The following is a 27,488-nucleotide window of genomic DNA, read 5'->3' on the forward strand; positions in this document are numbered from 1 at the left end:
AAACATACTACCAGGTGTGTAGCCATGTGACTCCAGTCAACACGCAGGTGAACGCAGAGTTAACACAGAGACGGCAAACGAGCGGTGAGCCTTGCGCCTTTACTAAACTTTGTCAGTTGTATGTGTTTTAAGGTTTGCCAATTTAGACATTCAAGCGATTTGGACGATCGGATGTGTATTATAATACCGAGCTGCTGTGCTCGCACAGCTGCAATGTGGCACGAACACTCATACAAACAGTAACGTTAGCTGCACAAAACGCGAAGATCGCACGCACTGAGGAGTCGAAACTAGTTGTCAGTGCTGTCCTGTGATTAATCACTAAAGTAGCTTAGAAACTCAAAAGTTATTACAGCATATATTTTTCTACTTTTGAAGTAACTATTTACAATTCACAGCTTCACAATTAATTGAGAGACGGTATGACTAATTCACACACGCAATTGCTCTCATTACGTACTGGTACTGTGCTAATTTATCTTTATCTGATTTACAACAAGCAGAAATCTGTAAGAAATGTTACGAACCATAGATAAAACTGCTGAGAGTGAGCTGTTATGTCAGATTGCTCTTTCAAAAGGAAAAAATATCCCACCTTTAATAGTCAAGCAAATTTACAGAACAAACCTTGTAAGTGAACTATGGGGGCAAAAAAAAAAAATAATAATAATAATCGTTCATCAATTGTAATTGAGGTAAAATGTACAATTAATCAAGGTTTTGATTTTAGGCCCTATCTTATTACATCAATGATCTGCTGGTGTCCCCAATGTGCTTCTATCGTAAATGCAGTGAAATTCAGGTGGTCACAGTTTCAAAGCAACGAACACATGAATCCTGTTGAACACTATATACAACTGACAATGTGTCAGAGAGGTTTATCCCTTCCAAGTTTACTGCTTCACTGCTATACTGACTACACACAACCATTCTTCACTTCACGAGATCCCAGCACTGAGTCTAGATCCTCTGTGCCTGTCAGTAGACCAAAAGCCTCCCAGATCCGGCTGACAATCCGACAGCTCCACAGAAGTGTCCTCGGGTGGTTTTCCACAAGAAGGTGAAAAAAGCTGTACACTTCTTGAAACCAGGAAGGACTTACTACAACACAACAAGTATAACATTGATATTTATTCACTGACGCAGCAATAGTTATCAAGAGACAGAAGAATTTTGAGTGATGCTGACAATGATTTATGTTCTGCCTAACTGATGCATGATCACAATGCTGGCTGTGATTTATTCACAACTCATAAATGTCACAACTGATTCTTTGTACTAATTACTATGGTCTCAAAAGTGTGGAAACAGACAGGCTCACTGGAATAGACATGCCTGATCCATGATAAAAGGCAATTGATCAAAATGTTTAAAGTCCCCCTGTAGTCAATTATTTTATCTCTTAAAACTCATCACTGATCACCAAAATGATATATTTAAACATTTTTTGTCCAGTGATTTTTTTTTTTTAAATAGCTTGAAATGTAACTCTACACCCTTGCCTCATTTAATATACAAAAAAAATGCTTGCTTCACTTCATATATTCAGTTTAACAGCTTTTTACGCTTAAATTGTGTTCTAAATTATGAATTGGTAAAACGTCTTTGCAAAACAGTCTGAATCCACTCGCATTTGTTTGGACTGCACTGAATCACTTGAAGCGATTTCTCAGTAAAACAGTCGAGAGAACAAGCAGCGCTGTTTTTTTGCCGTTTTCTTCAGTGAACCTGCACTAAACGGTCTGACAAATTCGTATTAGTTAGGCTATATATGCTTATTTAACTTCATAGTGTTAAATAAAAAAACCTTTGTGCATACCGTCAGATGAAATCCTGTAGGCGCCCGTGCCTCCGTACATGGAATAAATGCACATCCTTGAATGAGCACGGATTTCCAGTGTATTTTCTTGAACTTTTCAGGTAATATCTATGGTTTGACCCATTCCAGAGGCTGCCAAATTCAGAATTTAAAATGGACTGAATAAAGCTCTCTCAGAACTTGATGTGTGATGCCACACTGACTGACATAAGCACATGAATCACAGTCACACGCAAATGCTCAGAGCAATATTTTTTTAACTATGTTTCATAGTATTAAAATATTTTGAAGGTCAAAAACATGAACTTTAATGACTTTACTTCAAGTCAGCTGTCACTTTACTTTGGCGCAAGGTCTCATGCGCTCGCACACTTGGTACAGCCCTTGTGACGGTTCTGTCGGACACAGTAATTAATATGATTAGCCTTTTGCTTGAATATGTTATCAAACAGCTAGAAATGTGTTGGTAATGTTACACAAACCATGATTCCGTTCTTCATCTCCGAGTCAGACAGCTGCCTTCTAACAATTATCCTTACAAACGCTTTGAACAACTCAGAATGTCAGTGGAGAATGGCATATAGTTCATCATAACATCATAATATACATCATAGACTTGCTATATTGCGAAATCTACACGATTTTTCATATCAACAGAAAATATACCAAGATAATCTGGATTCTCGAGACTCTCCTGCTTCAGAGCGCTTATAGTTAATGATGTGCTAAAGCCTGCTGGCATATTGTCTTGATTGGTTACAAGGTAGTCTGTAACGTCACAAGTACCAGCGATTTCAAACCGCGGGTTTGAGACTTTTTTTTTTTTTTTCCTGCAGCTTTAAACATAAATACTAAGCAATGGTGTTAACTTATGAATTTGTACATGGTTTGTCTTAAAGCATATTAAAAACACCACATAGACATATAAACAACATTAAAAACTTGATTTTCAGCACAGGGGGTCTTTAAAGTGCTGTATTGTGGATTATTTTAGTGCACAAGGGATTTATCAAGGGAACTCTTTTCTACCCACATAAATCTTGACTAACTAAAATCTACCACGCAGATAAATACACATTAAAGGGTTAGTTCACCCCAAAATAAAAATGGAAGCTCAAACGTGCTGCTCTTGTTTATCATTCATGTTTGTTTGAGCATCTGTTTATGTTCGCTGATCAAGTTTTATGTGAGTAAAAGCACAAATTACATCTGTTCATCATAAAAAGCAATCGAGTCTCTTCAGAAAATCTGGATTAAACCGCTCAATTCATATGGATTCGTTTTCCAATCTCTTTATGAACTTTTTGAAGCATCAAAGATCAAGTTGCAAAGGAAGTCAATGGAGGGACAGACAGCTCTCGGATTTCATCAGAAAAATCTTTATTTGTGTTCTAAAGATGAACTAAAGTGTTACGGGTTTGGAACGACATGAGGGTGAGTAATTAATGACAGAATTTTCATTTTGGGGTGAACTAACCCTTTAAGACATATTTAGGATTTACTGATTTCACACTCCAATGCATTGAACTCAAAGCATATTGCGTTAACGTTCAACTTTGACCTCGTTTTCCCCTGACTTTTCCAATGATTTCTTGACAATTAGCATGATTAGGTGGGTGTTTCTAGCCTGAAAATCAAAACAAGCTGGTAGAGAGATTACATCAAGATGTACAACACAAATTGAAAGTCAAATCATGAAAACTGCACAGTGAATATAATACTACACCTCATACCATCTTTACAAGTACTTAAGTTGGATTTCATAGGAAATTGCTGGAGAATATCATTGATTCCCAATCAAACATTAACAAAGCAAAACTTTAAACAAAGTTAAACATTATCATCATCTCAACATCCTCATCTAGAAATATCAGATGAATGGAGGTTAACCAACTGAATTTTCTGAGTACTTATCAGACATGTGCAGGTCCACACGGGGGATTTCCACAGATTTCAAAATCTCATCACACACATATTCCTTGCACTCGCTCTTAGCTTTGTTTAACACTTTACTATGTTTAAATAAATTCCATGGATTACATTGCATACAAGAAAGTTACATAAAATATGGTAGATATTCTTGAAGACTTGCCTGCAGAACTATCATGTTTTATGCAACTTTCTCAAATCTAGGAAAAATACACAACTTGATAATGTAAATATAGAAATGTACATTTGGAAAATGTAACTTTATATCTTAATGTTGCATTAAATAATTTGTACTTGAATTCTGTGAGATACAGAACAACATTTAGATTCAACTGTACATGCCAGTAATAAGAGGAATTGAGTCTACAAATATCAAATATTATTCTACAAATATCCATTGATTATTTATTGTTCATCTGTAACATAATTAAAATATTCTTATATATCCAAAAATGCTACAGAAGAACTGTGAATAACATTACATTTTTAGGGGTTGCCAGAAACCATTAATTATTAGTTTACCTGGGTAAACCATAGATAAAATGTACCTGGGTTTTCATGCAAACTTTAATTTTTTTTTTCTAAGACGTTGAGCATTAGTAGTAACTGACACTCATTGATTTAATAGTTTTGAAAATTTGTTGATTTAATTTATTGGTTTTAATTACTGTATTAGTCTACATCCCAGACGACCCTCTATATGACTCTCTTGTGACATCACAAGCATAAATTGTTAAATACAGATGTAAAAAGACAACACAGAAGAGTGTTTGACAATGCATAAAAAACAAGGTTTTTAAAAACTGGCATAAAAAAAGGGTAAAAGCCCGTGCAAATAAATCTTCGGTATGCTTGATATCAATATGCAGTACAATACTGAAGTAGTAAGTGATGTAGACTACGTAGTCAAATGAGATGGATTGGAGATGCATGCTAATACCAGGTCCTGACTTACCACTTGTGATTGAATCACCAAAAATGGTGTTAATACCAAGCGTATACAGAGCCAATATTTAATAGGAGAGTTATATGCTAACACTGTAATATAACAGGCACAGATGGTGCACATTAATTAGACATGTAGCAGTAATGTCAACTAAATACCAATGTGACTATTGCCAAAATTACAAAGTTAAATTTCAAGTCAACTTCTTGCAACTTTGTGTGCAAAATTTACGCTGGGTTTAAATCAAATCATGTAGGTGCTGCAGACAGCACATTTGCAGCACATGCCAACAGATATTAAATTCAAAATCTTAGCATTTACCTATAGGACAGCAATCACTGCACCAGCCAGTCTGCACTGACAGTACCTCCTCCTCTAGAGAGCATCTGACTCAAGCATCAACTGAGAGCAGGAGTCACAGCGGTGTTGTGGTCAGTTTGGTCAAACAGACACTGAAAACAGACATTCTCCTGCCTGGTTGTTAACTGTCATTATAAAATCTCTTTAATTCTTCTTTAAAGGAAAACGTCTAAATCTACCACCAGTGTTTTCAATGATATCTTCCACACATTTGATGCTTCACAGGTTTTTATAAGCTTATGCTATGAAGAAATCTGCCTTGAAGTATCAAGTCAAAAGTCATTGAGACCTGAAAATTATCTGAGATTATACAATGGTTATATATTCTATTGAATAGATAGTTATAGAATAGATTCTAATACTTAATGAGTCACATCCAAAAGCACTTAAAATACACATCTGCACATTCTATATAACATGTCAAGCTGCTTTGATGCTTAGCAACTATAAACAACCTGCAGCCGACAGAACTGTTTATTTAAGAACACACCTTAGCCCTGCTTCAATGACTGCAACGCAAGGCCTTTTGTGGCATTTTGTTTGAAGTCAAAGTCATCAAAATTAAGACTAGAATCTGAGTCTATTTACACATCTCCAATTCTAATTCTGGAAAAAAAATACATTGAATTAAAGAGTAAAACTTCTCAGTCAAAAGGGCACAAGGACAATGTCTTAACTAGTCTTAAAAGTTAGTCATTAATTTTTTTCTGCTTAAGACTGTTCCTAACTTTTAAAATTGATTTGAATGGGAAAAGTAAGACTGATTGCCTCTCAGCTAACTAGTTCTAACTAGTTCTTAAGAAAAGAACTAAAATAAAACAAAAGAGAATGTTTGAAAATCTTGTTTCTCATAGGCAGCAACAGCTGTGTTTCCAAAGTTAACTTAAGTACCAATTTTAACTTGTGTGCAAAATTGGAATATCGCATAAAACATCAGTGAATAAACCAACTTTTCCATTCCATTATGTTCAAGAGAACAAAGTCGACACTTCCTGGGAAACTGCAATCGGTGAAGACACCGTGGCTCTTTTTTCTAACATCATAAATGACTATCAGCATACAGACGAAATGCAATAAACACTGTCATCGTGTTATCTTTCATTCGGATGCCGTTGTTTGTGTATGCAATCATGTGAGACAGTTCTGGTAGGTCATTATACCAAACCAATTTGATGACAGACTTTGGGTCAGACATTTCAGAACAATCAAACCAACATTTGAAAAGCTGTGCGATGAGATTGGTTCACTGGTTAGTCCAGTTATCCAATCACATCTTCTGAGTTTTTTGTTGCACTTTTTTGTTTCACATCGAGGGATTTTTTTTTTTCTTTTCTTTTTTTTTTTTCTCGGTACAATGTGTTTCCTTTGTAGTTTACACTAGGGTTGGACGATCTCGGAAATCTCGATTAATTAAACATTTTACCTCGATTAGGATAGATGAATGATTATTTTGTTTTTTTATATTTTGCATTCGCATAGTTCACTGACAAGGTTTGTACTCCAAATATGCTTCACTATTAAATAATACACTATTATTATATTTTTTCCATATGCAAAAAGTGTGCTCACTTTCAGCAGTTATTTTATCTATGGTTTGTATGTAACATTTACAAACTTACAGATTTCTGCTCAGATACAGGTAAAGTAGCACAGTACCAGTACATTTATTTCTATGCATTACTGAGAGACCAACTACGTGTGTGAATTAGTCATACAGTCTATTAATTATGAATCTGTGGGTTGTAAGTAGTGTCTTCAAAAGTAGAAACATATATGCTATAACTTTTGAGTTTCTAAGCTACTTTAGTGATAAATCACAGGACAGCGTTGACAACAAGTTTCTGTGCTCTTCTCTGTGCACGCGATCTTCATGTGATGTGTAAGCTACTGTCTGTATGAGTGTCTCAATATAATGATGCACATACGATGGTCTAAAATCGCTTGAATGTCCAAACTGGCAAGCATTTAAACACATACAACTGCCAAACTTTCGTGAGGACGTAAGCGAAAGTGATTTCACTTCGGGGCTTGTGCACTGTCTGTGTGTGTTGACTCAGCATTTGAGTTCGCCTCCGTGTTGCTTCCATGCCGCTGACTGGACAGGGTGGAGTCATGTGACTACACATGCGGTAGTATGTTTTTAAGGGGAAAGTATTAACAGGATTAAAAAAGACAAAATAACGACATGGGAAAATTACGTCCAGCTCTAGTTTACGCTCATGTCTTCTAATCATATAAAAATATGTAGTCACCTCAATTAAGCGCATCTTGGCATCCAGCGTTTTGTATGCGATATCCCAAAATGTGCATAAAATGTGGATAAGTAACATGGCTGTTGAGATTAAATGGAGAGCAAAATGAAGAAAAATATTTTCAGAAGTTTCAGAAGAGACCTGAACAACAAACTCTGCTCAGATTTGCCTGCAATCAAAACCCAGAGATCTCATTATGAACTAAACAATTTCTCATCAAATTATTCCATGAGCAGATAATCTGAACTATGCTATCCACATTAATTGTATAGCTCTATACACATACTATATGACAAGAATTTTCTCCTTGTTTATATTTTTACTTATCCTAAAGAATTGTAGGACACAACGTTGATACTGGGACACATCACAAAAACTACAACATAACATCTGAGAACTCAAAAATCTCCTGGACTGTAAAAAAAAAAAAAAAAAAAAAAAAAAAACTCTGAGCACCAAAACTTCTTTATGGAGGAAGCAATGTTATCAAAAATGTCCACAATCTTTCTTCACATTTTTGCATGCAACTTATCGTAAATATAGTCTCAGGTGTATTGCACTAGTGAAAGTGAGTATCGGGCTAAGTTTACCTACCTTAAAGCTAAGTGAGGGAAAAAACTCAAGCAACACTATAAATATTAAAGTAAAAAAGTAGGCTAAACAAGACTGAGGATCGTTCTGAAGTTTAGCTGTAGTGCAAGGACTTAAAAATTGTGCTAATGATGAAGAAAGTGTGACAGACGGTGTAAGAGAGACAGATAGAAGGAACTCTCACACAGTGTCTAACAGCAACACATGTGATACACTTACCTGCTTGTCTTTCTTTTGTATTTTCATTGTTTCTTGATCTTTGTGTCTGCGTCTGGAATATAGAGATATAAGGAGTCATGAATATATAAATTATGCAACAAAGCATAAAAAACTGGTAAAATAATTTAGAAAAAAGCATTAAGAATGATTCAAAATCAGAATGCACAACAAAATGTGAAGGCAGTTCAGTCATCTTAGTCATTGCATTCTTGTGACAATAAATAAATAGTGCGTATTATGAAGACGACTACAGTAGAAAATAATAATGGTTAAGATACACAATATAAATGTAAATAATATAAATAAATGTATTGTTATTCAACACTAACTATACAGAACTATTGTTCAAGGTTATATTGCATTGGGGTACAACAAGTCAGCTTTAACATACGCTTTAAACTACCACAACATGATACCAAGACATCACTTCATAACTAAAGTGTTCTGTCAAATGAATGACTTGCATTAATAGCAGGTTATAACAACTTAAACTACTTTGCACTTTTGCAGCCTATTTAATTAATTGCAATTAATGAATGAGTTTGATTAAAATAATTTGAAATAGAATATGAAATTGAATATATGCTAACTAACCCAAGGATTGTTACATTACTAGTTAGGCATGTGTCAATCTAACTGTGGTGCACTGAATTAAAAATTAAAAAAGAAAAAAAACATTTTAAAGTAATGCAACATTATTAGTGACATAAATCCATAATAATCACATAATTACATAATAAAGCAGGTGGGACGGGACCCCTGATACTAACTAAACCTTTGCTTTAGGTAAGACAGCTGTCAAACTACCTGTGATGCACTGTAATATTAATATTAAAAATAAATTACATTTTGACATTAAAACAACATTATTAGTCCATATTATCACATAATTTTCTCCATAACCTAGGTGTAACTAAACTATTGCTTGCCATAAGACAGGTGTCAATCTACCTGTCACTACCTGTCTACCTGACACTAACGAAACATAATTATTGATAAATCCATATTAATTATAAAAAAGGTTACATTATAAACCAGGAGGGTCCCTTGATATTAACTAACCTATCCCTTGAGTTACGATGGTTGTCAATCTACATGTGGTGCATTGTCATTGAATTAAAAACAAAAACATTTTGTCACAGTAATGCAACATTATTAAAGTCATAAATCCATAATAATCACATAATTACATCATAAACCAGGTGAGGCCCCTGAAACTAACTAATATAACCCACTGCTAGAGGCAAGACAGCTGTCAATCTACCTATGATGCACTGTAATTATATTAAAAAGAAAAAGTGTTTAACTAAAGCAACATTATTAATGACAAATCCATATGAACATGTCCTACGCATCTAAAGCGATAAACCATAAACCAGATGGGCCACGGTGAAACTAACTAACCCATTCCTTGAGTTAAAACAGATCAATCTACCTGTGGTGCATTGACACTGAATTAAAATTATAAAGATATAAAGATATTACATAATGTAATTCAACAGTATTAGTGATATAAACCAATAATAATCAAATAATTAAATCATAAATCAGGTGGGACCCCAAATACAAACTAAGATATTGATTGAGGTGTCAATCTACCGGTCATGCAGTATAATTGTATAAAAAATGCAAAGCATAAGTGTTGACACTAAGGCAACATCATTAGTGATATAAATATTTGCAAACATTAATTTCAGAAGGGTTACATTATAAGCCAGGTGGGCCCCTTAATACTAACTAACCCATCCCTGGAGTTAAGACAGGTGTCAATAAAGCTGTGAGGCATTTTCAGTGTATAAAAAAAAAGGAAAAGCATAAAGTTGTTAAAGTAATACAAAATAATGACAAAAAAATCAATAAATAACACGTTAATTTCAATAGGGATATAGCACAAACCAGGGTTTGAAGTAAACCACATGAGTGCTAGAAGTTACATTGTTCCTAGTACTTGATAGCAGTCATGGGATGCTTTGTGCCTCAACAGATGCCAAACTTGCCTCATAAAACACTCTTATAAAAACACTAACATCGTGTCCCATATACATTAGCTCCTGTAGGGCGCTAGCCAGCGTGCTAACCGTAATGTCACGGCAACGGTGCTCTATATTTCAGGCGTTACACGCGTGAAGAGCCACTCAAACTCCGCGGAGGGACCGTCAAACGCGACCTCACCTACCTGGACACGCCGGCTCCGGACATCAGTTAGCGCAAAAACCTACGCTTTCCTCTCTCCGCATTTATTTCCAAGGACACTAAACGCCATGACAGTTTAGAAAAATGCATAAAAAATTAGAGGGGGTGGGAGTCGGGGAAGGGAAAAAAAACTCAGAGCAATTTCTTTAATCCTAACGCACAAGAGCAGTTCATTCATGAGGGGATGCGAGAGTTTGACGCGTCCGCGCGCCACCTACCCCATGCAGTTTTGCGCACGACGCGTTAAAATTAAAAAGTTTAAAGATGTGCTTACCTAAAATGGCTACTGCGGCAGCCAAAATACAAACAGCTATTATTTGGTGAAGTTTAGCGCTGGCCGCCTGCTACAACAGCCTAACTTGCGTTTAGGCCCGTATTCTGCCGTTCGCCATTGGACGCTTCTAAGCGCAGCTGGGCAGCTGGATGTTCCTATTGGCCAGCGAGCTGTCACGCAAGCGACGCTGCGCCAAGCTTGTCTGAGAGACACATATCGCCAGCGACCATTGTGTACTTTTAGCTCCTTGTGTGGATGTGGATGTTTTTGCTGTAATTCAAGAGGTTTTTCTATTCCATTTCTTCACCGATGACCGAAAGCACGCGCTGGAATCATTCGCGTTTGTCGCGTCGCGTCCGGAGTGCAAAGGCAACGTTCTGGGGTTTATTTTTCTTCTAGCCTGCATCCACCAATCATGATGCTTTTTACTCCATCATTACGGCGCCTGAGAGAGAGAGAGGAAAAAAAAATGTAACATTCCACGTCTTTGCTCATGTTTCATATCCCGGATGTGAGAATAGCAGGGGTTATAATGAAGCGTGTGGGTGAAGCTGCATATGTCCTTGTGATGTGTTCGGTTTCCTGAAGCTCTTTTGAGTATTCCGAATCTGTGTTTGACTTAGATAGAAATTCACGTTGTGCATCAAACAGTCTAGGATATATGCCATTGATGTAATTCAGGCGTATTTGTCTTGCACTAAACAAAAAGTACTATGGTACTATCATGGTATCATTGTTTGGACATGGCGTCATGGTCTTCCGGACATCCACTATGTATTCTTTGAGTACCATCCATGTGTAGTAAATAGCATGGTGTAAGACTATGGTATCAGACGTTAATACTATAGTACTTTGAAATATACCATGGTGCATCTGCAGAATAGCTTGGTAGTGGCACTATGTATAAAACCCTGCTTCTTGACACTTTTTAGGAATAACAAAAATGGCATCATATAAATACACTACCATGCAAAAGTTTGGGGTCAGTTAGTTTATTTTGAAATAAATTAATACTTTTATTCAGCACAGATGCATCACGTTGATGAAAATTGCTGTAAAGACAGCAATAAAAAATATATTTCAAATAACTGCTGGTCTTTTGAACTTTTTATTCATCCAATCAGCATATTAGAATGATTTCTGAAGGATCATGTGACACTGAAGACTGGTGTAATGATGCTGAAAATTCAGCTTTGTCATAACAGGAATAAATTACACTGTAAAAAATATATTCAATTAGAACAGTTAAGTTTAAATTGTAATAATACTTCACAATATTCATCTTTAATGTATTTATGAGCAGACACGACTTCCAAAAACATTTTAAAAAATCGGTTACACTTTATTTTGGTGTCCGTGTTACAGTGTAATTATACATTTAAGTACTGAGTAATAATAATTAACTGCATGTACTTAATATAGGGTTAAAGGATTAGTCCACTTTTAAATAAACTTTTCCTGATAATTTACTCACCCCTATGTCATCCAAGATGTTCATGTCTTTCTTTCATCAGTCGAAAAGAGATTAAGGTTTTTGATGAAAACATTCCAGGATTTTTCTCCATATAGTGGACTTCAATGGAGCCCAAACAGTCAAAAAGACAGTTTCAGTGCAGCTTCAAAGAGCTTTAAACGATACCAGACGAGGAATAAGGGTCTTATCTAGCGAAACGATCGGTCATTTTCGAAAAAAAATGTAAATGTATATGCTTTATATAAACAAATGATCGGCGCCAGTTTGCCGTAAGTAGAATAGGGAAGGCATAGGACATACAGCGTAAGCGTTTTGAAGAATGCAGAAAGCGGAAGTACATTCAAGGTGAATATATAAAGCATATACATTTACATTTTTTTTTTTTTTTTCGAAAATGACTGGTCTTCCATCATTGAATGACTTCCTCGTCTGGTATCGTTTAAAGCCCTTTGAAGCTGCACTTAAACTGTAATTTTGACCTTCAACCGTCTGGAGGCCATTCAAGTCCACTATATGGAGAAAAATCCTTGAATGTTTTCATCAAAAACCTTAATTTCTTTTCGACTGAAGAAAGAAAGACATGGACATCTTGGATGACATGGGGGTGAGTAAATTATCAGGAAAAGTTTATTTAAAAATGGAACTAATCCTTTAAGGTTAGGATGAGGGTTTGGTTTAGGTAGGGTTAATTGCATGTAATTACACATGATTTATTACTACAGTAATTACATGTAACATGTGTAACAATGACACTGTAAAATAAAGTGTTACCCAAAAATCTTACTGTAGTGTATACGTTACTGGCAATGTGTGAAATCCGGCATTGTATAGAAGGCCTAGGGAATATATAGAATGTGGTTTGTAGGGAAAGTATGAAATGGTTTATATTTCACATATTTTCCTAGGCATTCTATACAATGCCAAAGGGCCAGCCGGCTTGTCATTCTGTAAAATACCTATAGGTAATGTATAAAATGCCTAGAAAAAGTATGCAACATAATCACAAAAACCAGACATTTCATACTTTGTCTACAAACTTCATGCATTCCATATATTCCATAGGCATTCTATATAATACCTGCTTTTCACACACTGCCGGTAACATATACACTCAAAAAAATTAATTGTTGGATTTACTTAAAACAAGCAGTGTCTAGTAGTTCTACACAACTATATTGAGTACTTTGTACAAATGACCATTTAGCTGTATGAAGAAAAGAAATTCAAGTAAAGCTGACAAAATTTCTTTGAGTAGTACAAATGATTTGAATTTGTTACATAATATTTATATGTGCAGTTTACTTAATGTTATGTTTATTACGTTATTGACTATTTGTTCAACAAAATGCACTCAAAAAAACTAATTAGACAAGCTCAATGTAATTGAGAGCAGGAATTCCTTACTAAACATGCGTATATGAGCGCTCACAGCCTAAACACAGGCCCCATTATTCTGCATAATGGTAACCACAAAATTCAAAAACATTACAGAAACTCCTAAATGTCCAACATAACTGAACATTAAATATTAACATTAACAACATCTTTCCCTTTACTGAAAAACACAAAAAATAACACTTAAATCATTAAATTTTACTCTCCTAATTAGTGTTGTCAATTAAAAAAAAAAAAAAATTAAATGTGGGGCTTTGAGCGCTGTTGAGCAGATTTATAAACACCTCTGATTGGCCATTGTGTTCACGCGTTCATCAGATATGATTGGCTACAATGATCAACGCACAAGAGCGTTTGAAAGCACACGGAAGTGTTTGAATTTGAAAGCAGGAGCGTTTGAAAGCAGGCTTCTATCAGCAGATGGTCCGCTGATAGATGCCTGCTTTCAAATGCTCCCGTGTGTATCTGTGTAAGCTCAATGAAGAGCGTCATTGATGACTATTTACAACATGTGTATAAAGCGTTGATCATTGTAGCCAATCACAGACATCTGATGAGCTTGTGTACACAGTGACCAATCAGAGGTGTTTATAAAGACGCTCAAAGCATCACTTTCTTTAAATTTGGTACCGAAGTCAGTACTTTTGACAACACTACTAGTAATGCAGTCCGTTACAAAGCATGCTGGGAACTTTGGATCCACTGCCATGTTAAGTTGACTGAACAAGCACTGAAGTAAAGATGACAATACTCATTTTTAGTAGAAACAACTCAGTTAAATTAAGTTGTTGTAGTTACAGGAGTTTTTAAATAATGTAAACAAAACTAACAACAGTGAAAGTTTTTTTTTATTTGAGTGATTGTTTGCTCTTTTTTCATGTAATAAAACATTTTACGTTTTCAGTCTCACTTCCTTTCTCTTAAAGTATGTGTGGATGTTAACTCTGTCTACTGTCTTGACTAAATCCCTATGCTATTAGTTTATTCTGTCCCATATGACGCATTAAAACTGCTGGCTGTTAACGTTATTCTAGATAAAACTCTAATTCATAAATGTATATGGTACTTGTAAAATTGTAAAAGTTTGCAACCTTGCAAAACTTTCCAGGAAATGACACAAAAGCTGAATTTGGCATCTTCCGCTAACGTTTTTTGGCAGTCGTTTTGGCTTGTAATTGTGTTCTTGAGTGGCTGAGTTACATGAGGACTGCTGAGCCAAACAACCTTATTTATAAAACTCGGCCAAGAGCATTGTAGATAAATTCTGCTGAAATGACTCTAGGTCTTTGAGGAGCACACTGTAAAGAGACCTTTGGCTCTCAGCAATTGTTAATTTATAAATGAATTTTTTTTTTTTTTTTTTTTTTTTTGCATGCTATTGACAGTTTTATGCTTGGCAGATGCTTTCTTATTATATAACATGCATATCCTATACCACTAATATACTAATATTGTAATAAACTATTACAAAGCAAGTAGTTTAAAATGCAAGTTTTTTTCTTAACATATATTGAAGTGCACTAAATGAGTAATTGGGTAGCACTTTATTTTCCGTGTGTACATACTATGTACTTCTTATAGCAATTACAATAACTGTGTTATAACTAAGTACTAACCCTGAACCTATCCCTAAACCTAACCTTAACCCATATAGTTATATTATATTGCAAGTACCTCCTTAGTTAACTACACTGTAAGTACACATACTGTAAAATAAAGTGTAACCAGTAAGTGCAGATTGCAACAGAGCACACTGCAGAAAACTGTTATCCCACTATCTTGACTCATTATATTATCAGGCTGCTAAAATTGAAACATTTTTATACATAATATGATAAGAAAAAAGCATAACCAAGATAACAATGGCCACTCACTGAATAAAAATAATGTAGCATACTATGGTTTGAAAAGTTTTATGCATATTGTTTTTTAAAAAAAGTTGCAGGTATATAACGCATACTTCACAGCATGCATAATAGTCAAGGACAAATCCGTCTGAAGAACCTGGAGTTAAGTGTCTCGCTCAAGGCCACAGAAGTCATGGCTCACAGAGATCAGACCACCCTGTGTTTTATCTCTACGATATCACACTACCTCCTATAATGGAACCACTCACTTTCATCGACACAAATGCACATTAGCATAATAATAAGGTCAAATAAATGGAATACCTCTGTTGAGTCTGTTTTTAAGGGATAATGCTCATTCAGCGCTGCAGTGAAAGGACGTTCCCCTCGTGTGTGTTCACCTGTCTCACTTTCACACTGATTGAGGTTCCTCACAGCAGCTGATTTCCAAACCATCTGTTCTATCGCTGCACATATGGTAAACTGACTGGAAGAGATGGAAGCAAAGAAAGAAGAAACAAATTAGGAAGTCAAGTTCCCATCTGTATGACCATCTCTAACAAAACAGAAATTTTGTTTCATTTAAAACCTTGAAGTCTAGCAAAATGTTTACATTTCATCATTAAAATGCATATGACATTATTAACATAATATTACAATTGATCAATAATCATATAATTATTAATCGATATTATTAATTAAAATATTTAAATGATTCCTTGGTTTTTTTTCCTTGTTTTTTTTTTTATATATCAATTATTATAGTTAGTTTTTATATTTTTCCATTTTTATTTTAATTTCAGTAAAAAGAAGTTTTAATTATTATGTATGTTGTGTCTTTTTGTCATTTTTATTTAGCTTTTGGTTTTATTTTAATATGTCTATATAGTCCTTTTTTGTTTGAGTTATTTTAGTGCATTAAGTTAAACTAAAATGAAAATGAGAAATGTTGTTTTGGCAAGTTGAAATGAAAGGTTTTTTTTTTTTTTTGTATGTTATTTTATTTGAGTTAACATTTATTTTTATTTCAAGCAACATTTTTTTTTAATGATTTTTGGTATCAGTTAACTATAATTAACCCACTAAATATGCAGATCAGCTGACACTTCAAGAAAAAAAAAAGTTTGTTAGGTTTCAAATTAATTATACAGTAATATATACTGATCCAAATGAATACAAAGCATATTGTGGAACATGTTCATAGTTAGATGAACTTCACTTGTGATTTCACCTGAACTTCAGGAGAAATGCCTTCATACATCCACTAAAAACACCAGCTGATTAAAAACCACAGCAAAAATGATAAGAAAAGTTAATGAAGGTGCTTGATTTCGAGCAATGGAATTCAAGTGTCCAAATACATTTGGGGCCAGATGACATTTGGTTTATGTTTATATGCATATTTTGTTACAGTGCTGAAGAGGTTGAGAATGTGCAGGTAAGAGGACATACATGGAGGAAATTATCAGGGCATCTGTTTAGGAACACGTAACAAATCCCTCAAGCTCCCCACCTCTCCTTCATTGGCTCTGAGCCCAGAGTGTATCTGACAGGAGTTGAAGAAGTTCATTGCTTCAAGAATATTCACACCATAATCACTCATGCAGTTCATCTCGCCATACTACAAACTTTATTTTTCTTTCTTTGTGTTCTCAAGCCTAAACCTCAAATCCAACATCCAGGTGGAACCAGATGCAAGTGTGATGATAATATACAACCATCAGGGGGCAGATGTGGCATTATTTTAGAAAGTAGAGAAGAGCAGGTCATTTGTCAGACTTTTCACTCCAGTGAAACTTTCTCAAGGCAGGTTTATTTTTTTAAAGTCAATTTCTATATAGACACACAATCCTTAAAGTCTTGAGCTACTGAACATTTCCACCATTACTGTCCAAGAAAAAATATACAGCTCATACATTTTGTGACATGCATAATGGCATGATTTCACACCATATCTACAAGTACAAAAGACATCTTCCACAACATATCTGTATTAAAACTTATGTATAATTTATTGCTTTTAGATAAAAAAAAAAAAAAAAATCACAAACGAGCAAATAGAAAAGTAACAGTAAATTACTATATAATAGTAATAACATTACTATCATTACTGTATTTATTCAAAACAAAACAAAAATACAGACACCAAACTTTTGAACAGGCAAATATTTGCCTGTCCAACTCTCTCCAAACCCCAGAATAATCTAAACTCAGTTTGCAGACCCCATCGCCCCATTAAAAGGAATCATTCCTCCTTCAACACAAGACTGTATTGAAAATATGTGGCAAGCAGTATGGTTTAATTCAGACGAGTCATTGGGGGTCTTGGCCAAGCGTCCCACGAGCGTATTCACAGGATATTTAATGGACTTGTACAGTTTGCACGGAAACAGTTCCAAGTTTTTCAGTTCATCCGCACTGCCAAATGTTTAGAGCGGCCAAGAAAATATGGAAGATTTCTGAATTTACAGCTTTGATGTGTTTCCTGCATGGTGTGACAGAGGAGAGAAATGACATGGGAGTGTGTATGTGTGTGTGAGACTCATATGAACAAAAATGGGAGGAGAAAAGGAGAGAGAGTGAGAAAAGTTAAAGTCGACGAGGGAACATTGTGAGACCGGCTCAGTACAGGATGAGTGAAGTAGGAGAAAGATACAGTCGCATTTGATGCATTCAGCCGCTTTGCTTTTCACCCTGTACAAGCAGATTCTCAGAATCAGGTGTCATTTCTGCCTGCTGGAGAAACACGCTATCAGGAGTCAACAGACATCTGCTGCTTCAACACACACACACACACGCACGCACACATGCACTCCGCTGCAGAGATGAGCCCAAATGTGTGTTTGCTTAGTTGTCAGACGTAACCCGGCTCTGGAATAGAAGAGCTCTGAACCAGGTAAGACAAACTATTATAACTACAGACCTTGTTGCATGTGTAGATACATAGTATTTTGAGTTGTACTGCTTTGTTTTTCATTGAAAATGTGAAATTATAGTGTTTTTTTCAGAGTAATATGAAAATTAGAATGCTTAAAACTTGTGTAAATGTGTAACTGTTTAGATATTTACTAACATTTTTACTACTACATGCTCAGCCAGTTTGGGGCGGGACTATCTGTTTGCCTGACAAATGCCAGATGAGGGTAAACCTGTTTGAAAACAATCACTGAGCAATTGATTTCACACTGAAAGTGAACACGAAATTAAAATGGACCTTGTTTATTTTCCTAAAGCATGTTCTTATGAACAATTTATCGCTATCAGCATCATGTTATCAAAAGACACCTGGGTCAAGGCTGTCAGAATCTCCCCTGCTGCCCTGTGTTTGTTCCACTAAATTAACCCCAAACAGACGTCTTTGTGTATCAGTGGTCATCTGCAGTGTTTGGACAGGGATGAGGTTCACTGCACAGGTTGGCTGAAAGAAAAAAGCCTAAAGCTAAAAACTGGACGGTCTTTTCTCAGTCTGGGGTTGATGTTTATTTTTGCAGCTGCTGGCACGTGTTCTTGGAAAAATGGAAAGTAATAGATCTCGAAGTTAGTGAGAGAAAGGAACAGGGATGTCTTCAGGTGATTAGCCTTTGGAAAATGAACAATTAACAGACATCAAAATATGCAGTAATGTTGAGCATTGTTAACTTATGGATAAAAAAGTCACAAGTGTAAGTTAAAATCAAATATAAATAGATACATGTTAAAAATGTACGTAATGGACATTAGATTAATTCTACCTTCACATTCTTTTTTGAATTTATTACTTCCCACTTCTGAAGTCTTGATTAAGAGCTTGTCACGTTCAAGTGATTTGTTGTCGGAAAGAACCGGAATCATGGAGGACATCAGGTTTATTCTTGCCTATTTATTGGGAAAATCTCATTAGCGTCCCATTAATTGGCAATCACTTCACTGCACTAGATAGTAAGCTTGCTGACGATTATGGAATTTCGGTTAAATATGCGCAATTTTCTCTGTGTATAAAACATACAATTCGCTTCAAATGATTAATCATATTTGTAAATATGACCTACTTTAATGACAAGACAAGGCGATGTAGCTGTTGTGGAAAAAACTAATAAAGATTACCAGTCACAGCAGCGATCAATCTCCCCTCCGCCATGTTTATGGCCCGCCCAACTTGTGAACTCGGGTGTCAAAATTATTCCTGAGCTTCCCAGTGGTAAATATGACTTGAGAGTGTGTTTATGTTCAATTTTTAATTGACAAAATGACAAAATTGTCATTTCTTACTCAAGTGGTTCCAAATCTGCATGAGTTTCTTTCTTCTGTTCAACACAAAGTAAGATATTTTGAAGAATGTCGGTAACCAGACAGTTGATGGCACCCATTGACTTCCATAATATGAAAAAGAAAAAGAAAAAAACTATGGAAGTTAACGTCTGTCATCAACGGTCTGGTTACTCACATTCTTCAAAATATCTTCTTTTGGGTTCAACAGAAGAAAGAAACAAAGGTTTGAAACAAATGACAAAATTTTCATCTTTGGGTGAACTATCCCTTTAACACATGTCTCATGGCAATACTTTCATAATTTTAACATTTATTTTGGTTCCATAGTAAATGCATTACTGTAAACACATTTGTTTGGTCATATGAACTGTGTGAAGAGTCTAAATTATTTTATGTGGTAACCAACAGCATGAGACTCTGATGATAGGGCTTAAAGGTGCTAAAGAGATCTTTTCGCCGACTGAGAAACCAAAGACTGTTAGTGAGTTTTTTAAATGAGCGCATGCGTAAGAACAACCCCCGCTCCTTCACACCTCATTTCGAGGGAACGCCTCCCAAAACTCGTGCACGAGTATTGGAACACGAGTGTTTATCACCGGCATTCGTTGTGTCGTGTTAGTGGATTCATTATGTCGGACTCACCGCAGGTAACTCATAATCTGCAGTTGTTACTCCTGTCTCCTGACAAAAACATTGCATGCGGCGCCTGTGGAGTGTGGAAAGTTACTGGAGCGCGCAGCCACGCACATCTCTCACAAGGAACGTCATGGCAGTGATCTACAAGCCAGAGGGCCAATCGTTTACGCGATGATCTGATGTTTTTAAGGCCCTACCTCTTGCACAGATGATGTATATTAATATTGTTCCTTTCAGTGCACCTAATAAATAGTCTTTTATCAGTTAGTAAAGACAGTTTCAAGTAATATTGCAAAAATGTATAAAACAAAACATCCTCTTTAGCACCTTTAACCTGCATTTAACCTGCAACAATGCTTTAAAGGCAAATCTTCTTTAAAGGCAATGAAAGAGACTACAAGCGTTTCCAAGAAGACAAATTATGTTTAATGGAGCTCTTTGTCATGCTTTAATACAAACCAGCGGTTGTGGAAAAAACCCTCAGACAGGTTCCTCTGCCCTCGAAAAATGAGTTCACAGAGAGGTTCCTCACGATTTTCAATTTACACTTCTACAGTCCAGTTTAGCTCATCCCTCCATTCTACTGACTTCCCCACCTCTCTCTCCCTGATGGCCCTTTGTGGGAATCTGAAACTCGAATCCCTGTTACAAGACTGCCCCGAAAACCGTGAGACTATGAAAATTGAGCGATCTCAAGATGCAGATTCTCCCTCTCTCTCAATCTCTTTTGTTTCTTACACTTGTCTCCTTTTGTTGGCTTTGATTCTATTTGGATACAACACCCTTTGAAGGAATCTGGGAATCTAGAATTCCAATTAAAAACACCAGTTGCTTCATGGAAAGGCAAATAAGTCGACAGCCATTGATGGCCGTGTTACAGGGTTGTCATGTTACATTAAGAAATTTGTCAAAGATTTAAAAACATGCTACCTGTGCTGATGTTATATATCAGAAAGAGGTCTGTAATTGGTCACCTTAAATATGCACATAAGGCAAAGACAGTTTCCACCTTTCCACAGAGACATTTTATAGATTATAATATACACTGCCCATCTGAAAAAAAAGTCACTGTTTGGATTTTAACAGGCAAATATTTAAGAGTCTATGACTGGATCATTATTGCTGTGATTATTATGTTTCTAGCATGTTATATGTTTGGGAACAGTTATTTTAAAAGTCTTTGGGATGTTGAGTAAACTTTACAGTGTTTGACTCTTGCATTGTCAAGATCTTGACCAAAAATTGATGTACGTCTTGATGGAAATAACATCACAACATTTATTTCCATCAAGAGGTGCATCGATTTTTGGTCAAGATCTTGTATTGACAATGCATGAGTCAAACTCTCTGTAAAGTCTACTCCAACACATCCCAAAGACTTTTAATGAATTTAAGGTCTGGACTCAGAGGTGCCAATTCATGTGTGAAAAAAGAGTCATGCTCCCTTCCAAACGAAAAGCTACACACTCCATCAATCACGGTTAATAGAACTGTTCCCAAAAATATAACATGCTAGAAACATAATAATCACTACAATAATTATCCAATCATGGACTCTTAAGCATTTGCCTATTTAAATCTAAGTGTCTTTTTTATTATTATTTTGGCCGGGCAGTGTATGATTCATAGATTATTCATTGATTAACTGTTATTGTGATGCCAAATACATAACACTCTACTTGACCTAAGCACTATATTGAACAAATATGTAATATATTTACATTGCTATGGCAAATGCATTGCTGTTTGGCATATCTATCTTCTATCTGAAAAAACATGTATTGCACTGGCAGACACAATGAACAATAATCTAATTTTCTGCAGTTGATTAGTTGTGTCTGGAAGAATGTGAGTTCTCAGAACAGCCATAACTGCTTCTTCAACATCTGTGTGAGTTGGTGGGACTTTCCCAAGAAGTGATCATCTCAGAAGTGATGTTGTCTTCGCTTTTGCCCATGAGAATTGAACACGCCCGTTTAATCTAATTTAAACCCTCAACATAAACATTCTAATTCACCAAATGCTTGGTAAATCAATTGCTTTCCTGTTCAGAAAATATATGCAAAGATTTCCATTTCATTACCGTAAAAAACTCTTCCGTCCTGTTTATATATGACCATATGTGTATATGCAACCGTGTCTCACACTATCTATACCCATGCACATAGACTATGCACATGGTGGTCTGATTCAGATAGCACATACGCAGGCACAAAAACACAAGTTACTATCTGTCTGAAACCTTTATCATTGGCTCACCAGCTCAATCAGGAACTGGTGGAAAGGGTTAGTTCATCAAAATAAAATTTCAGAGGCTATATGGTGGACTGCATGATCCTAGATGCAGAAAAAGAGAAAAGGAGCACGTATTTCAGTCTGTAAATTGCCACATTCATGCTATATGCCATCGGGGGTGAGCTGTTTTCATATCTGTTACATACATTAATGCCAAGCAGGAGAGCTGGAAGCTGAGACGTTTTTCTTCGATCAGATATGAAATGCAATTTCCATATATTTATATTACCTACAAAAGTACTGGAATGTGAGCAGATTACATTGTTAAAAGGTGTGGCATGGGTATGCACAGAAAGAGAAAGCGTATGTGCGAGATAAGCAAGACGGACAGTGTTTTCATAACATCCAGTCATTGACTTCAGTGGTGGTACACCCTGCTGAGATACCCACATATCCAATATGCTCTCATCCCCGATGAACTCGCCATTTTTTGCAACGCTTTATTCGTTTACACAAGAAAAACAAAAGGAGAGAAGTGCAGGAAGTGCAGAAAAAGGAGGGATTTGCACATCAAACATGCAGCCAGAAGTACAATCGCTCTGGTGGAAGAACTTAAAGAGAGGTGGACCCAGGTGGACCGAAGCCAGAGCGGAAAGCCCCACTTTGTAAAAACACACCGGCAAAAGTAGTTCCATCCGCAAGAACGAAGAGCTACTAATTGTGAGGACTGTCAGAGAGCATATCATAATATCAAGAGTTGAGAAGGTTCATAAGCTCTTCGAAATCTTAGGTTACGCTTGGCAAAGCTCTGTACAAAACTACACGTTTTCAAAATCTAGGTTGGGTTTAGTCATGTCTACCTGACACCCATCAGACACATTACTCTTAATCATATATGGATGCTACGAACAACCCTGACAGATATTTACCAAATAAACACAAGCCAATGACACATTGCTCACAGCAATCATTATGAAACCTGACATGTAATTGTCTTGAAATTTACAGTAAAGTTCTTACTGCTGAAATAATTAGCTTAAGTTTAAGGTGATCTCACAATCTGGACAAGCTGGTGTTTAGCCGGTCAGAAAGCTGGTCCTGAAATCCAAAACCAGCCAACAGCCTGGCTTGACCAGGTTAGGAGACCAGCAAACCAGCTTAGGCTGGTTTAAACCATTTTTCAGCAGGGAAAATTAGTGCTTTGACTGTTAGCGCCATCGATATGCTAAAACATTCATATTTAAAATAAAAATCACCTTCACTACTAAAATATTAATGCTAAAAACAAAAAATAAATGGAGATAATCTAGTCGACCTCTCTAATTGTTGAACGTCTTAATTGCACTATTGCTTATGATTAAAAAAGTAGGCATGAAACAGAATTTGTGATCATCTTTCTTCCCTATTGTGATGTATATCTAAGTGAAATTGCTTCCCCACTTTGTCCGTGTGGAATTGTTTGTATGGTTGGATGTTGTGGTTTGCTATTGGTAGATCTCATGTGAGTGACAGGTTGCCCTGCCCTAGCGCCAGTAAAAACGTCATCAGAGAAGAGATACTGGAAGAAAAAGGGGAAGTTATTTTGATTAAAAATTACGAGGGACATGTTTTAAAAAAATAACGATGTGCATGGAATAATAATAAACACTACAAAAATAATTGTCTATTTTGATTTCACTGATTTCACTGTGACTTTAACCTTCAAACCTCTTCTGAAATTACTTTTAATTCAATTGCATATAAAATTAGCTTGAAAATAATATTAGAGGACTGTAAATGTGACCTCAAAACCCACAAACAAGTCTGTCTTTTTGAAAAATGACATGACTTGGAAGTGCACTAGGAACATCTCTGTAAACTATTACAGTGGAAAGAAAGAGAAGGATACTGAAAGAAAGAGAGGGAGAGAAACAAGAACAGACAGAGAGTGAAGAGTAATTATGCTTACACTGTTCATGGCCTTCTTTACCGACTGCCCTCTCACACACTTAAGCTCATATGGCACACACAAACAGGATGTACAGCCCCTTAAAGCTCTGGGATCTATTAAAACTATACTCAAATGCAGCCAGAGCAAAAAATAAATAAATAAAAAGAATCCTTAATTGAACCTTTTGTTGCTGCTTTGAAGACTCTCTTGCACTTTCAAGTGGCCACTGGTTTGCCGCCGAGATACAAGGTAGTCATTTGGATTTGTTTACACTCTAAGACCAGAGCTGAAGACTTTCAGTGCTCTAACCACGTAATGCATTTCCTGTGTTGATCATATAAATCAAGACATCTGAAGGCATTCATGCTGTTCTGCATTTGAGGACAGTCATTTTTGCCAGTGAAATGCAATTTGGGTGTTTCAAACATTTTCTGATTTTGATACTTGCTTAGTGTTATGGAAAAACACATTTTGAAATGTAACTGCACAAATGATAGAAAATAGAAGAGTTTTCATTCAAAAAGGCCAAACAATCACCTATATGTTTGATATAAAATGAAAATCCATCAACGCTTTTAGGAAACGATTGGCAAAGGATGTGGCTAAGCAGCATTAAACCCTTTGTGACCTGATGAAAGTTTACAGAACAAACCATCTAGCCACAAACCCTTCCACCTAAATTCATCTTGTGAACATCTGGTGAATAATACAAAACCTCATATATGGTTTGGATTGGACAGCTGCTTCTCCAGTGTCTTGCCATCCATACTTCATGCCATCCAAGAAAGCATTGAAGCCAATGTTCAATCTTCACCAGAAACCAGCCAAGGAGGTGAGGGAGTTCAAAGTGGTTTAGGTAAAATGGAGGCAATGCCTCACAGAGAAATACTGGATGAAATGTTAGCCCACATCCTCTGGCAACAACCTACATTCTCATTGGCTCAAAACTTTTTTATTTCACTATTTTTCTTAGTCGTTATAGTAACACAAAGCACTGTATTCACATTGCTGGACAAAATAATCCATGGATAGTCTGGACTCAAATAATAACTACAAAAAAAAGCTATTCAGAGGAGATTATGATGTCTAGTGACCTTAAACTCTCGAGACACTAACCAATTTTGTGGCTGTTGCAACCTTCCAGACAGGCTAAAATACTAAATCCATGCTTTACTCCTGGTAGTTAACCAACTTCACAAAGCACATGGAAAAATTTCTGTCTAGTTTCAACTCTTGCACAGCCATTTCAAGAAACACTGAATGTCATACACTAAGTACACCCATAAGAAATCTATTAGACTTGTTGCAATGCATAAAAATCCACTTGTGTGCTTGAAAGCTTAAAAGCTTAAAAACATTGTTTGCATCTAACCAACTTTAGTAAACAACAGTATTGCTATCACCAACTCTGGGCTTTTATATTCCTAGATTTTCATGGACAAGAAAAACAGCTCCATAAATAATGCTAATCATAAGATAGCCGATCAGTATTACTATCAGGAGAATACATAGGAACCTCTTTTGGTGTAGTGGAAATATGGGACAGAAATCAGGAACTGATTATTGAGAGACAAGGTCATGAATCATCATAGGACTGAAAGAAAGAAAAATAGGAAGATGCAACATCTGGCAAAAACATTCCATTCAACCACCAAACATCAGGAGTTCTTATATAAAGACCATCTCCATTAGCCCACATTTTGGGTTTAAGGAGAAATTATGAGCAAGTTTGTTGTAATAGTAAAACGTGTGGTTTTAGGTTACCAATTTAACACAGGTTTACAATCTACCCACATTCGTATGCCCTCTTAACAACTGCCTTCATTTACTGACTGTTAACATTTATGATTGTGCATATTTGAACAAAAAAAGAAAAGACTAAAAAACAGAGAAAGAGAAGGGAAAAATGTGCAATACAGCCTTGTTATTATTATTAAGTAGGTATTTGAACATAAAATTTGTGCATGGTTGATTATCACAAATAAATGTCCAGGCCACATTTCACCATATATTCAAAATAAATAATATAACAATAAATATTTTATCTTAATATTTTTAATATATTATTATTTTAAATTATATTTTACATACAGAAAATGGCTACTTTTAGAACCAATAAAAGCCCTCATTTCATATGAAATAATATTGTGTGTGCGTACTTATATATTTTATAAATATTATAACAGTAATATAGTTCAATAATAGAATAATGTACATGTAAAACAAAATTAATTTAAAAATTCCAGAGAGTTTGTAAACATTTGTAGGTCTAAAGTACATGTTTAGAAGCTGCCCACATTGATATTTTACATATCAGTGTTTACATACAACTACCTATGAATACTAATGCGATCATCTTGAATTGTGAGTGAAAGCACATGTGTATGTGCAGGGACCTCTGGGGTCCCATTGTGATGGAAGTGGAAAAAAGCATTCTTAACAATTACGTCTGACCTCTCTGTGATTTATACGGCCTTTGTAAAGCATGCACACTCACACATATATCACACGCAACACCATATACATCACTGAGAAGCAGAGGGGCCAAACGTCCCTCAGACAACATAAACAAACCCATGTGAGCAGACAACCCTGTTTCCTTGCACAAGTACATGTTTACCCACTTCACACTGATTTTACAGCTGCAGTTAACTGTTTGCCAAACTTTACAACAACAAAAAAATAGATGGCACTAGACAGAAACCATTGATGACAATGTTTACAGGCCATGTACAAATTTTGTCCAATCATATGCTGTCTAAACTGAGAATGCCCCTCTACCCAAAAGTGTGGCATTTCCACTTTCCTTCATGTTTTACGCAAAAATCAAGAATTCTAGCTTTAGTTGCATGCACACTATGACTAATTAGTGATACTACACCTGACCAGCAGAGGATAGCATGGATTACAGAAAGAAGTACAGTAGAAGAGAAGTAAAAATGCTTATAGATATGTTTATACTCTTGCAAACAAAAGGAGAGGCTGCAGAGCCATGGGTGGAGCGTGAAGTCCAGGTCCCTCATTCTAGATGTAATTTGGGGGTAATGGGTGGAGCTAGAAGGTCCAACCACACCCTAACCCTACCCATAACTCTATTCTTCCACCCATTAGATCCACAGAAGTGGAGCTGGACTCAGAGT

The 27,488-nt window shown here is 35.9% G+C and overlaps 2 protein-coding genes across 4 annotated transcripts in view; one reads left to right on the plus strand and one right to left on the minus strand.

Moving 5' to 3' along the window:
* The window catches only part of chd6 (chromodomain helicase DNA binding protein 6), a 46,074-nt gene extending 34,259 nt beyond the window's left edge, over nt 1-11,815 (minus strand). The window contains exons 1-3 of one of the 3 annotated variants that reach the window (XM_067372590.1): nt 10,584-11,815; nt 10,293-10,368; nt 8,117-8,168 (exon numbers count right to left, since the gene is read on the minus strand). In XM_067372590.1, the coding sequence (XP_067228691.1) occupies nt 8,117-8,168; nt 10,293-10,315 (75 nt within the window). In that variant the 5' untranslated portion in view covers nt 10,316-10,368; nt 10,584-11,815. The remainder of the gene's footprint in view (nt 1-8,116; nt 8,169-10,292; nt 10,369-10,583) is intronic. The other 2 variants (XM_067372589.1, XM_067372591.1) reach the window with 2 other exon arrangements.
* A 6,170-nt stretch (nt 11,816-17,985) lies between these two features.
* Nucleotides 17,986-27,488, plus strand: part of ripor3 (RIPOR family member 3) — a 45,080-nt gene continuing 35,577 nt past the window's right edge. The window contains exon 1 of the mRNA XM_067373309.1: nt 17,986-18,195. The gene's annotated coding sequence lies outside the window, so the exon portion shown is untranslated. The remainder of the gene's footprint in view (nt 18,196-27,488) is intronic.

Source organism: Chanodichthys erythropterus, chromosome 21 (assembly GCF_024489055.1).
Source record: "Chanodichthys erythropterus isolate Z2021 chromosome 21, ASM2448905v1, whole genome shotgun sequence".
In the NCBI taxonomy this organism is placed as follows: Eukaryota; Metazoa; Chordata; class Actinopteri; order Cypriniformes; family Xenocyprididae; genus Chanodichthys; species Chanodichthys erythropterus.